This window comes from Delphinus delphis, chromosome 17 (genome assembly GCF_949987515.2).
Source record: "Delphinus delphis chromosome 17, mDelDel1.2, whole genome shotgun sequence".
Taxonomy (NCBI): domain Eukaryota; kingdom Metazoa; phylum Chordata; class Mammalia; order Artiodactyla; family Delphinidae; genus Delphinus; species Delphinus delphis.
Window position 1 is genome coordinate 77,369,712 of NC_082699.1, and position 13,971 is coordinate 77,383,682.

Below are 13,971 nucleotides of genomic sequence, written 5' to 3' on the forward strand. Positions count from 1 at the left end.
CTCCCCTTCCCAACCGCCTCTCCGACTGCCTGCCTGAGGGCTTCAGGATCCGGCAGCGTACACAGAAGCAACTGCTCCACATACCATGCAGCCAGCTCCCACACTGCGTACAGTCAAACCCCGGTCATACAGCACGCGTGCATGTATGTACCTGTGTGCGTAATGACAGAGAACCTCTCCCTGATGCAGGCTGCTCAGTGCCCTACTTCTGACTAGGCCCTGTCCTCGCCCCGCCTTGTCCAGCTGTAGCAAGGATCCCACTTAATTAGGTGAGCGAGAGTCCCCCCACCCTTGATATCCGATCACCCTCAATATCTGATCAAGTTCCTCACACCACCCCACCCCACCCCCCGACGTCTAAGTCCTTGGCTTGCCTTCAGCGAGAATCCTGTTAGGCCAACTGCGCCAGAATCCCCCAGCCCGACGTCCCTCTGAGTAATTTTCTGTCCACTCCCCACTCCCTTTGCTGTTGGCTCTGAATCCCCACTTGTCCTTGTATTCGGAGGGAGCCCAGTCTCTCTCCCCTACTGCAACAGAGCTGACCCTACTGCAACTGTCTGGAACAGTCTTCCTTGCCATGTTAACAAGTGTCGGGACAATTTCTCTTTAATGGTACGCGTGTACTACGTATGCATGCGTGCGTTCAGAACCCTAACTGAACTGCAGTTTTCACAGCTTTGTCATTGTTTTCAAAGCGGTAATTCTTCCTTTTCCATAAACAAGGTCCTCTGTGCACCAAAGGCTGCCTGGAAGCTGTTTCCAAGCTCAGCGAGTGTTTTTCCCTCTGATGAAATACACACATATCACCATCCCACTGCCAGGGGGCAGCAGCACTGCGCCGGAACGCATTTGCCATCAGCAGCTCGAACGCCGCGTGGAAGCAGGCAGTCATTTGGCAGTTAAACGAAAACGTCTCTGTCAAGAGGGGTCAGGGCAAGTGGCTCCCCTTCCCCCATATTAGGAGCTGAGAGGCTAAGGGTCCAGGCTCGTTCTGCCACTGGCTGTGGGGCTGGGACGGGCCACTTCACCAGGCAGGACCTCCGTGTTCACCCCTGCAACGGGCCTCACGCGGCTGTGGCCTTCTGCAGCCGGGCAGCCCGGCAACGCAGGGGTGCCGGGGAGGAACGCCAGGACGCCGTCCTCCGGGCATCCATTCCCACTTTACGGATGAGACGCGTTACCTGACAGGCACTGCCACGCCCGAAGCAGCAGAAGACCCAGGTCTGGACTGAGCCGCATCCCTCAGCCCAAGCACAGCGGCACCTTCTCTTTCATTCATGCAAGCCCTGCCCTAAACACTCCTTCCCTTCACCTCCCCCTCACCTGTGTCCCACACACCTGCTGAGTACCTGCTCACTCTCCAGGGCCCATCTCAAGCACCTGCTGCCTCCTGATGAGCGCTTCTTCAGCCCTCCCGGGGAGACTCCATCTCTTCCTTCTTCTGGGTTTTCCTTAACCCTAAATCCATGCAAGTAAATCATCTGGCCAGAGGTTCCGACAAGGAGTGACGGGTGGGTGAGCAGGAGGGATCAATCACCTCATAATTCCTATCAGCCATTCCACATCACTTTTAAAGTATGAACAAACACCATGGTAAAATGTTACTTAAATGCACCTTCAAAGCAAGTGTCCTAGCACTGCACTCCAACGTCCCCTCCAAAACCCCCCTCCCAGAGTACTTCCTGAGCGGTCACTGATCACTGCCACCATCACTCACTCATTCCACAAATATTTCCGGCACACCTACGACTATTTTAGATGCTACAAAGGTACAGTGAGGGGCTTCCCTGGTGGCGCAGTGGTTGAGAGTCCGCCTGCCGATGCAGGGGACACGGGTTCGTGCCCCGGTCCGGGAGGATCCCACGTGCCGCGGAGCGGCTGGGCCCGTGAGCCATGGCCGCTGAGCCTGTGCGTCTGGAGCCTGTGTTCCGCAATGGGAGAAGCCACAACAGTGAGAGGCCCGCGTACAGCAAAAAAAAGAAAAAGGTACAGTGATCCAAGCAGAGTCACTGCTTTCTTAGAAAGCACGTTCTAGTTAGGGAGGCCCTAGGGCTCTAGGGATTGGATTACGGTGTGCTTGCTGGGACGGAGAAGACCACACAAGGAAGAGTCCGCTCCACTCCTAGACTCTTCTCCACACGACACAGTGTGGTCACCAGCAGTTCCTGGGGCTTCACGCTTCTCCCGGCAGAAAAGAGGAAACCCCTCTCTTCCCAGGCAGCTCGGCCCCTCGTCCCATAACTTAGTCTTGCTGTCCCTGAGGGGCCCGACTCTCTTAGAGGGGGATTTATCAAGAGAGGAAGTGGAGGGTCAGCCATAAAAACTGCCCGCCCTGAAGAAAAGTCGGGACATGACCAGAAGACGCTGTGAGGGCGGGGATGGGGAGGCCACCTGCACAAACCCACCCCAGAGCTGAAGGCGGGACGGCTGGCAAGAGTGTAGCCGACGTCCTGAGACAAGAAAACACCAAAAAGCAAAAATCCTGACATATTCAAGAAACCAAAGGATGGCCAATGTGGGTCAAATGTAGAGCGCTTCATACTCTGTTAAATTCACATATGTTGGTCTGAGCTAATCCTCTGTAATGTTAAATGTATTTCTCAGAGTTCCAGCAACAGTTTCAAGTTTCGTATTATGCTAAAGAGATCTATCATAAAATGTTTAAAACAGATTTTCCTGCTACTTTCAGCTTTAGTTCAAAAACAAGTGAAGCACTTTCAGGAGGTGTCTTAACTCTTTCAACCCGCTGTACACCATCCAGGTATGTTACGGGCACAAGATACATTTCATAGTATGAGTATCTCTCATAGTAACTGACGGACTTTGGGCAAAGGACTTCATTAGCATCTCAAAGCGTGACAGACCTCAGCACAGTGGCCTGATGCTATCTGCCTCCCAAGAAATGAGAAACAAATGAGACAAGCTACAGGGAAACAGTCAGAAGACTGTAAAAGAGTCTCACATAAAAGAGATACAATTAGTAAACAGGAACACAGAACAAATATCCAAACTTGCAACTTACCCAGAAAATACAAATTAAAACAATAAGGCAACGTTTTCTACATACTGAATGAGCAGCACTGCTGCCAGAGGTATAATTAGAACAATCCTTTCAGAAGGCAATTTCCAATATGTCTCAACAGCAATAAAAGTGTTCAGAATGGCTGACCCAGTAATCCCTCTCCTGACAAAATCTCTCTCCTGCTCGAAAAGCCAAAGCGCTGAAGAGGCTCACCATAGCCTTCCCAGTAACAGTGAAAATAAACCAAAAAAAGAAAGAGTATTTATTATTAATGCATTCAACAGGATGTGAGTACTGAAGTGTGCCACTAACCAGCCACAGTGGCTTTAACTAGCCACTAATAGGGTTTCTTTTCAAAGTGATGCATGTTTTAAATTGACTGTGGTTAACAGGTGCACATATCTGTGAATACACTAAAAAACTGAAGGACACATTTTAAACTGTGGTCTGAGAACTAAATCTCAATAAAGTTACTTTTAAAAAAGGAAAAGCATTTATTATTAATGCGTTCAGCCCTATGTGGATGCCAGCACAAGCCACTAGGTGACAGGGACAAGAAAAACAACAAGTCAGACAGACACCTTCAGAGAGCTTGCAGCCTGAGTGCGGAGCCTGTCAATCAATTGAGCGATCGAAATATAGTGGGTGAAAGTGCTCGATGGGTAAGCACATACTCCAGTGGGAATGTTCCAAAGGAACACAAGGTAGTCTTGAGGGACCAAGAAAGGCTTTGTAGAAAACAACAGAAGTGGTTATCTACACTGAGATCTGAAGGATGAACAAATGTTAGCCAAAAGAAGGAAGGAAAGTGGAAAGGAAGAAGGGATGAGGGAGAGGAAGAGAATGAGAAATCCAGGTGGACACGCCACACTTTCTTTATCCATCCATCAGTGAATGGACATTGATGGATGCCGCTTTCACTTTTTGGCTATTATGCGTGATGCCACTAGGAACACTCATGTGCAAGTTTTTATGTGGGTGTATGTCTTCAAACCTCTTGAGTACATACCTAGGAGTGGAACTGCAGGATCGTATTGCACTACTGTTGATCATCCACTTTCCTTCCCAAAATCCCAGACAACAGAATCACACAAATCACTGTATCTAACATTCCCCACATAAACCAAACCCTCTTAATTCCACCAGAACTGGAGAAAGTCCTCCTACCTGAAGCTATTCCTTCTGCTCAGTCTTGTCTGGCAAACACCAATTTGTTCTTCAAGGTCAAGGTCACCTCCTTCATGGAACATTACCCAAACCATTCTTCCACCTCTGAAAAGAACTGTCAATTCCCCCATGATGCTCCCATATCCATCATTTACTATGGACTCCTCTATAGGCTTAACCGTGGCATCCTCCCCACACCCTATTCTTTTCATGTAAACAGTTGGTCCCAGCAGCCCCGTGAGTACGTGCCTCAGGATGGCCTGTACTCTGGATCCACTGGCAAAGAAGATGTTTAAAGGAGTTTTACTAGCTGAACTTGTGGGCATTTTTGGAGCATATTTTTTGTTTAAAAAGATGAACACAAGCCAAGGTTTCAGGCAAACAATGAGCAAGAAATTCCCCTTCATCTTGGAAGTTCATTACAAATCCACCGAACACTCTGGAATGTACAGAATCAGAGAGCAAGATCCAGAAAAGTGGCTGAACGGCAAAAATTAGGAATTTGCCCATTGATCAAGGTTTGCCCTATTTCATAGTATCAGGCAAGACTAAAATTCCAAAGTTGACATGGATGGATTTTAGAATATGTAAGGTTAAATGTAAATTCTCATTAAGTCAGAGGTTTTATTCTTTGGACTAACTGTGAAGAAATTGAAGGAAGGTTTGTTTATTATGTTATAAATGCAGTTTTGTTTATTACTCAAAATAAAGTAGTTCTCCTTTAAAAAAAAAATCTCCCCTATAATTCTGAATTGATAAATCTTTCAAAGTAGATAAAATAGTAAAACACCTATTTTTAATATTTATTACATTTCTTTTCCATTATAGTTTATTACAAGATATTGAGTATATAGTGCCCTGCGCTATACAGTGGGACATTGTTGTCTATCTAATTTATTCCCCTCTCCTCTCCCTTTTGGTAACCGTAGGTTAGTTTTCTATTGTCTATGAGTCTGTTTCTGTTTTGTAAATAAGTTCATTAATATTTATTACATTTTTAACTCACACATTTAAAATCCCATTATCTAAAAACATATTAACTAGAAATACTGCTTTTATCCATTGTCACTTTACCTGAAACAATATTTAAACCCTACATCAATGTCTCTGATACTACTAGAGCCACTTTGGAATAAAATTCGTCATAAAAAAAAACAAAAAACAATTGGCCCCAGAACCCATCTTGTGAGTTCCCGCGCACTGGCACACACCAGGCGGGGGGGACCTATGAGGAGGGGCAGGCAAGAACCCCCAGACTGTGCTGCCTCCCTCTGCAAACACCCAGACGGGTTCCCGTCCAAGGAGAAGGTTACTCCTCTCTTCCGTATTTCATTTCAATGCGGTCATATTTAGAAATGTTAGTTATCAACTGTGAATGGTACCATGAGCTCCCCAGGAGAAAGGTCACCCAATCAATTAAAATACTATCATTAAAATAATAACAAGCTGCCACACAATCTGTAATATCCTAGTTGTACAAATGAGAAAATGAAGGCCCAGGAAGAACTTAATTACTGATCTGAGGTTATGGTAATTAGAGGTTGGGGTGAGTGGAGGGAACCCTTGGTCCTCCTGACTTCAGTCCTCTTCTCAGAAGACTCCAATTAACCAAATACCATTACACACAGGCCCTTATGAGGCAGCGGTTTGTTCAACAGGGTCAAATATCCCAAGTTTCTCTCCTTCTAGACCCAGCGTCTTCGGATCACTAATTAATATGACCTTAAATAACCACCAAGTTCCTTCTCTCCTGGGGCTTCTGCAGGGAAGACGGGCCGACTAAACAGGCACCAGCTCTGTCGGTGCAACGTCAGAAGTGCGTGAGGGGAGAGACCGAACAGCAGGAGGACGACGGGTCCCCTGGGACTTGTGACAGGCAGCCTAGAGGAAGTGCAGACCCAGGGGAGATGGCTGACAAGGTGCAGGCAAGGGGTGAGGGCAAAGGCCCGCTGCGGGAAGAAGATGTGTATTTGCGAGAAAAAAGTCCAGGACGAGGCAGGTGAGGCAGGGGGAGGTGGAAGCAGCTCAGGGAAGGGATGTGCTCCCCTCCCTGGGAGCAGCTGCGTCAGCCTCTGGGTGTGTGATTACAGAGACCCAGCTCCTCTCCACACAGCGCGGCCATCCCAGTGCCAGAGGCCCCGCTGAGGCCTCACCCCCAAGGCTCTGGGCGGTGTCCTCTCCAGACAGTGCCCTCCACAGGGAGACAGGGACCTCGCCACGAGAACCTGTACGACCTTTCGGTGAGGGGGCAGAAGGCCGGCCTGCGGGATGATGCAGGACGGCTCCAGGGTCACCCCAGCCCGGAGCTCCCGGGGGCTGCCCAGGCCCCTGCAGATTCTGCCCCGAGGCCCAGCTTCCCTCTGCCCAACCAGACCTGCCTCCTTCTCTTCCCCTCAGTGGGTGTCGATCCCAAGAGCACTTCTAATAAACGCCCCGCACTTGCATCACATCCAAGAGTGCTTCCCAGGGGACCCACAGCACATGCTAACCCGGCGGGAGGGACAGGCAGACAGGGCGCCGGGGCACAGGCAGCGGAGGGCTGATTTCCAAGGGCCTGTGCGGCACCCAGGCAGCAGGAGAACACCTGGGGCTCAGGGTGGGGGCTGGGCTGGAGATAAACGGATTGTGACTGAAACCCAAAAACACTGACACCCAGGAACTGTGTGAGAAGAGAAGGTGACGGAGGCAAGGACCTAGAAGAAAGCTGCCCTGATGTGTGGGCAAAGACATGCACGATCCCTCAGAAAGTCAAGACAGATGCTGCCCGCGAGGGGAGCAGTGACCAAAAGGGGCACAGAGGTGTTTGGGGTTCTGGTCTTGTGTCCGATCTGGGTGCTGGGTACCACGTGGTCACTTCGTGAAAACTCACTGAGCAGTGTGCTTGTGAACCGTGCACTTCTGCATGTAAGTGTTACACGTTGACACTTACATTTTATAAAACGTAGGCAAAGGCAAGGGGAGCCCATGCCGGAGGCTGAGAGCAGCGAGAAGGGCCAGTAGTGTGTGTTGAGAGGGGCCCAGGGAGGTGAGGGCACGGAGGACATCACCCACCCGATCCTGGGCCGGTGTTGACGGGGGCCAGCACCAGGAGTGCACTCATTCATCTTTCCTGGGAGAAAACTGGAGTTTGAATCCACTCACCTTGATCTGACAAGAAATCCAGCATGGTCTGTAGCAGGAAGGACAAGTGCCTGACAGAGAGAGCAGGGTTCCCCATCCTCCGGGACGCGTAGACCAGCTCGTGAAGCAGACGCATCTGGACGGCAGCCCAGCCTCGGTGCGTGCCTGCGACAGAAGACAGAGCATCAGAGCAGGGCTTCAGGGGCGCACTGGCAACAGGGCCGACACGTGAGCCCGCTGGAGCCATGTCTAATGTGTAAAACTCGTGATTTCAAGATAACGCCTCAACCACCACGCTCAAAGCGCAACCAAAGCATTTCCCCTGTGTTTATCCTGGAGAAGCACACTCACATGATGCGCCTGTTCACATGGTTTTTTGGGTTTTTAAAAAATGCTTTATCTTATATGGGGTTGGCCAAAAAGTTCGTTCGGGTTTTTCCACAAGATGTTAGAGAAAAACCCAAACGAACTTTTTGGCCAACCCAATATTCTCTCTCTTCTGCAAAGACACAATTTTTAAAATAACCCACTTTGAAATACTTATAATAAGGTTATGACAAAATATTATGTTTTCAGTGGCATGTATTTGAATTACAGCATACTTCTTTTTTTTTCAAGAAAATACTATTTGATGAGCCTTCATTATCAACAACCAAGGCCATAAAATTAAAAAGCACAGCATTTCTCTGAAGTATAAGAACAGAAAAGCAGAAAGCTAAGGTAGAAAAAAGGTTACCAACAAAACTGTGGCTGCTCCCTCCAAAACAACTCAGCGTGTCTGAAATTAGAGGTGGAGGAAATCGGTTGCACAGCCATCGAAAAGTATTTTTTTAAGATCACAGGATTTTAGAGTTGTTTATTCCAAGTCCCTTTTGGCAACAGTTACTGCTTTTAAATATTTTCCACCTTAAAATTCATGAAGATGTGGAAACAGGGCTCAAAAACAGTTACCACCCAGTGCTGTGTGCCCAGGGGCCCCGGGGGGTTGGTTGAAAGGTTGGGGGAAAGGATTTAAGACTCTGACCAAAGCATTCCTCCTCTCATAGGTCTACTGATGAGACCTCTCCCACTGCCTACCCTACAAGGCTGGCAAGTCCCTTTTGTGAACTTCCACTGAATCCTGCACAAATCTTGTCCCATAGGCGTTATCTGGCACATACAGTGAGGCACCTGTAAGCTTGTGTCTTTGTTTCTTCCATCAGTCCTTAATTTCCTTGGGAGCCAGGATGGTATCTTATTCACCAAATGTCCTTACTGCCTAGTAAGATGCCTAATACAGAGCTGGTCCTTAACAGGCTCGTGGGTCAAGTTGAAAGCATGATGAAAGAAAAAGCCCCTATTTTTCAGACATGCCTACTTAAGCATATAGGGTAAAATGACATGATTTCTGGGATTTGCTGTAAAATATTTCAACAAAGAACAAATAAAAGAAAAAGGAAGGTCTGAATAAAGCCAGATATGGCAAAATCTTATTAATTACTTCATCTGGGTGATGGGCTATTGTACTATTCTCTCTGATTTGTGTATATTTAAATTATTTCATAGTAATTTTTAAACTGTTAACTGAATAACAATTACTAATAATTATGAATTGAAATTCTTAGAGCTGACCAAACCTACCCACACACAAAAACCTTGATATCCTACCAGTTTTATCTTACAGAAATCTTTTCATACAATGACAGGAGAGGAAGGAATGACAAGTCCCTGCAGTATTTCCACGATGTCAAAAGACCAAAGGCCAAAACAAAATAAGAGATTCTGAAAAGGATGATAAGGCTGAAATCAACGTCATGACTAACCTAGCCCAGAATTCTAAATGACCTGACCTAACTAATTTGCACCCCACCATACCAAGAATGCGGCACATATCACTCTGCAGATTTTTTTTTAATAGATAAGGATCCAGTTCCTACCACAGGCAATTACGGTAAGACTGAGTATAAATTTTCTTAACACCAAATAGTGTACAAATCATAATTTCTATGCGATTCAAACTGCTCGTCCTATAAAATCTGAATCTTTTTATTCTTAAGACAGATTTGCAGTATATGAGCCGGTGATAAAATTTTCAACACTCTTGTATTCAGAAAGTTCAGCAATGTGAGAGTGTATTACCTCAACGACTGCCTTCTACCAAACTTACGTGCCTTACCACTCTCCTTCATAAGAGTTCCTGGCGAAAATTTAATCTCTCATTCAGAAAAAGGCTAAGCAAAAGGTATGATAAAAAAATCTTCATATATAGGGACACAAGTAAGATTAAAGTGATGATAAGCAGCCCGTTACGCTAGCAAATACACACAGTGTACTTCTGTGCTCCTACCTCGACTTTCCATAACCAGCTAGGGAAAATGTTCACTTCCAGAAACAGAGAGAAATACATTTCAGGTCCTGAGAATACAGACAATTTCCCTTTTATTCACAGGTACGGGGATTTAGTAGAATTCCACTTAATTCTCTGAGAAATGTTGAAAGTAGTCCAGAGCAACAGTGGAGATGGGGTTTAAAGTAACTTTTATTTCTTGTTAAAAATACAGCCAGGGCTTCCCTGGTGGCGCAGTGGTTGAGAGTCCGCCTGCCGATGCAGGGGACATGGGTTCGTGCCCCGGTCCGGGAAGATCCCACATGCCGCGGAGCGGCTGGGCCCGTGAGCCATGGCCGCTGAGCCTGCGCGTCCGGAGGCTGTGCTCCGCAACGGGAGAGGCCACAACAGTGAGAGGCCCGCGTAAAAAAAAAAAAAAAAAAAAAATACAGCCAGCTGACATTTATCACTTTTACCTGATTTGATCTCTTACCTTATCTCCCCACCTCTTTCACAAAATGATGGTGAATGTCCCCTCCCAAAACAGAAGGCTAAGTAAAAAGTATCAAATCACATGGAGGTGTGCTTATTTGTTTCATTTTTCAAAAGAAACATGTTTCATCCATGTGATTTAAAAATTAAGATCAAGAAACAAACTCTGTTCAATAAATGGCAATGAGCACATGCCACGTAGCTGCTCATCAGGTGTGGACACACGTTACACGTATTTACAGGCACGCCTGCTGTGTGCCAGCAAGGGGGACACAGGGACAGGCAGGGTCTCTGCTCTCACGGGGCACACAGCCTGGTGGCGGCGGGGAGAAGTGCTAAATCATTGCCCCATTTTTTTAAGGTACTTACACATTATGGGAAATGCTGTTTAGAAAGAACAGGAGTACGTGAAAGAGAGAAATAAAAGGACTGCATTTAGGTGGAGAGCCAACGGGGGACCTCTAGAAGAGCTGACACTCAGCGGAGACCTGAAGGATGCCTGGGGTGCAGCGGTGAACGGCAGGGAAGAGCATTCCTGAGGAAGCAATAGCCGGCAGGAGACCCGGCAGTGGACACCTGGATGGCGTGTGCACAACTGGCCCAGCACGGAAAGAAAAGGCTAAGGCCAGCCCAGTGTAACTGCATAGAGCCCAGGAGGCTTGCATTTACTCTGGAGCCAGTCTGCAGTTATGTTCCAGGGATACAAAAGGGGTCACTGGAAAGCACCTGCGATCTCTCCAGAAGTCTGTCAGAAGCACACTAACAGGGATTCCGGTCCCAAGCACATGGAAACTCAATCCCCCTTCCCAGCTCTCTGCAGAGCAACAGTGTGACCGCTCGAAAAACCCCTTCCCAGACACTAACTCACCCCACGAAATCTGTCCCGAAGACGGCCTAACGGAGCCTGTACGCTCAACTGTCCCCTCCACAGGCCTGCAGGTCTCATCTCGTCTCTCACACCAGCAACTCTCAGCCTTTCAAATGTAAACCCCGAAAGCTTCTAGGGCGTGTCCAGCTATTTCGCCCTTAACTTCAACCACTGGTACCAGGGCCAAGGCAGGGGGCCATCCCACCAGCACGCACTCCTTCCCAATGGGGCCAGGCCTGAAGCACTGGCCCGCAGGGCACTTTATTCCAGCCTCCACGTTGCCTCAGAGGGACAGATGGAATTAGACCTCACCTGACAGTATCTGCTGAGCACTGTCCTAGCACATTCTGGGGACTGACTCACTCAGTCCTTATAACAACCTTCCCGTGACACAGTAAAAGTACCTCCCTGTACAGATGAGGGACAGAAGACTTGACGGGGGCCATGCAGCCAGTCGGTAATGGTGTCACCCTCTCACTAGCTGTTCGACCTGAGGAATAGCATTTAACCTCCCCAAGCCTCTATTCCCTCAAGTGCGGTACAGGGCCCACTGCACCCGCTCACCAAGCCGTGAGAAATGATGGTACACGTATGAAACCGTTCTCCCTGAGGCCACAAGCAGCGTAAGGCAAGTGCAAGTGCAAGGTGTGCTGGGAGAGAGACCGTGTGGAGCAGACGGGGCGCTCCATCACCTGACCCTCCAGCCCTGGGCCAGGACACAGCTGGGCCTGGGCAGCAGGCTCTGGGTTCCAGGCCTCACCCACACCCAGGACAGCGTCCTCGTGCAGGCGACACTCTCAGGCACTGACCCTACCAGGCAAGGAAGCTGCTCTATATTTGTCACTTAAAATACTGGGAAATATAAGGACAACTTTTTAAAGAAATGAAGACATCCCTGACTTCAAAATGTACTGTAAAGCTACAAAAATCAAGACAGTGTGGTAACGGAAAAACAAACAAACAACACAGAATGGACACCACCAAGAATAAATCCTAACGTAAACCATGGATTCTGGGTGACGCTGTGTCAGTGCAGATTCATCCGTTGTAACAAATGCACCACCCTGGCGGGGATGTTGATGAGGAAGGAGGCTGGGGGGGGTGATGCGGGGGACGGGGGTATGTGGGAAATGGCTAAGCTCAATTTTGCTGTGAGCCTAAAACTGCTCTAATGAAGTCTACTTAAAAAATAATAGTAATGAGATCACACAGGGGAAAGTGTGGTGGTAGGAGGGACGTGATAAAATCCATTATCACATGATTTACATTTAGAAGAAGAATAAGCACCGTCCGAGCTCCTAGGTAAATGGGTGAACTGGTGAAACCACTTCCCGTGACTCGCGCGTGGACACACGTGGACACCCTGTCGCGCCAGTGCCACCGCGCGACACCCAGGGGCTCCTTTGCTGTTGTTCATCTTCCGCCATTAAGCGCTGAGTGGAGACGAGAAGGGAAGCCGCCAGCTGTGTCAGAAGAGCCTTTCAGCTCCCGGCACCTCCACCCTTAGAGCAGACCCCAGGCACGCAGCGCACCTCTGAGAGTGCTGTCCGGTTTGCACTCTCTGCCCTCTCCTCCAAGAAGCGGACGGCTGCTCACAACTAGACTGCAGAGCAGCTACAGAGCCCGGGAATTCAGACAGGGCCTCCCCGGAACGCGGCCGCTCACTCCGTGGAGACGAGCAAAGTAAACGCAGACCAGTGAGGCTCCGGGAGCCAAGCTCCCCCGCAAGCCCCGTGGTCTCTTCGCTGCTTTCCTCACTTGGCTGCGTCCCGGGAGAGCTCCCTGTGCAACACCAGACGCAAGGGCGACGGCAAGTGTGACCTGCATCCCGAATCCCTCACCCTGGCTCGGCCTGACCTTGGCGCCCCAAATCCAGCACCTCCCGAATCACGCGTCACACCTGTCCTCTCTTTCCCTTACTGTCCTCTGCCCTCCAGGGTCACCTGGACCTACAGCCTCCCTCTCAGGATCCCTGTCCTGACTCCATTAGCAATGAGAGCTCCCAGCAGAAACACCACCAAGTGAAGCCCACCCTCCCCTGGATCTGGATCTCAGTTTCCTGTCTGTAAAGAGGGGGAAGGAGCTAGATCAGTCTTCTCAGAATCATGTGAGACTTTTCCAAACATATATGCTCAGGCCTCACTGCACAAACCCTCCCCCCCCCCGCCCCCCGCAAGAGGTGACAGGCTGGGAGCCCAGGGCAAACAGGTCACGCAGAAGGCCAGCCAAGGGATCCCATCTGCAGGGACGGGGCCCACCAGAAGGTTCTCATTTCTGGCTGTGAGTCCCTTTAGCCCTCAGGCTCCAAGATGACTTTCAGTTAAACACCACATGGTCTCGGTGTTTCAGAACACGAAGGACAGTCCTGTGACCACAGCTGGGGCAAGGCTGTCCAGAGAGTAGAATCAGCCCTTAGAGGCCAGTTAGAGGCCCACAAGAGATGCCAGGAAGAAATTAAAATGGTCTCTGGGAAGCACCTGACTGCCACTGCCCTGAGGTTCTTGGCTGCAGAAGAGAGACACTGGGGCTGAAATCACAGGCCGCCAGTATTAATTTACCCAGAACTCACAGTCCGCCCAACAGCGCCAGTCGTGAAACAAGTGCTCAGCAAACCTTACATTCCATCCCATCTCTTGGGGGAACACAGAGGAAAAAGGAATTAGAGAAAGGAAGAGCAGATGACATGGCAGATGAAAACAATGTGTCGTGATTTCTGTTTGGGTGAGATGGTGAAAGATCTGGAAGAAACTGTCACTGAATGAGTTCAGACGTGGCTGAGTGTCCATGCATTTACCCTCAACATGTGGCACGGTGTCCAGCACAAAGCAAGAAGCAAGAAACGTTTGCTAATAGCAAGACCTCCTAGAGAGGGTCCCCAGTTCTACCCTTGACCCCTTGCACTTAATACCATCACCAACGGCTGGGACAGAAGACAGGGACAGAGTTCAGGTTCAAAATCACTCCATCAACAGTACGAGCCCCATCACCGATGCTATC

The 13,971-nt window shown here is 48.9% G+C and overlaps 2 protein-coding genes across 3 annotated transcripts in view; one reads left to right on the plus strand and one right to left on the minus strand.

Moving 5' to 3' along the window:
* TRAPPC9 (trafficking protein particle complex subunit 9) overlaps positions 1-13,971 on the minus strand; it is a 507,030-nt gene that overhangs the window by 428,244 nt on the left and 64,815 nt on the right. For both annotated transcript variants that reach the window (XM_069539993.1, XM_059995234.1), the window contains one exon: positions 7,331-7,474. In XM_069539993.1, the coding sequence (XP_069396094.1) occupies positions 7,331-7,474 (144 nt within the window). The remainder of the gene's footprint in view (positions 1-7,330; positions 7,475-13,971) is intronic.
* Positions 4,142-4,687, plus strand: LOC132440399 (protein CEBPZOS-like). The gene has a single exon (XM_060035317.1). It carries the CDS (start codon positions 4,445-4,447, stop codon positions 4,685-4,687), a length of 243 nt encoding a protein of 80 aa, XP_059891300.1. The 5' UTR covers positions 4,142-4,444.

Excerpts from the sequence above, each read along its gene's own strand:
- LOC132440399 (XM_060035317.1), top strand. The coding sequence starts at position 4,445 with ATGGCCTGTACTCTGGATCCACTGGCAAAGAAGATGTTTAAAGGAGTT.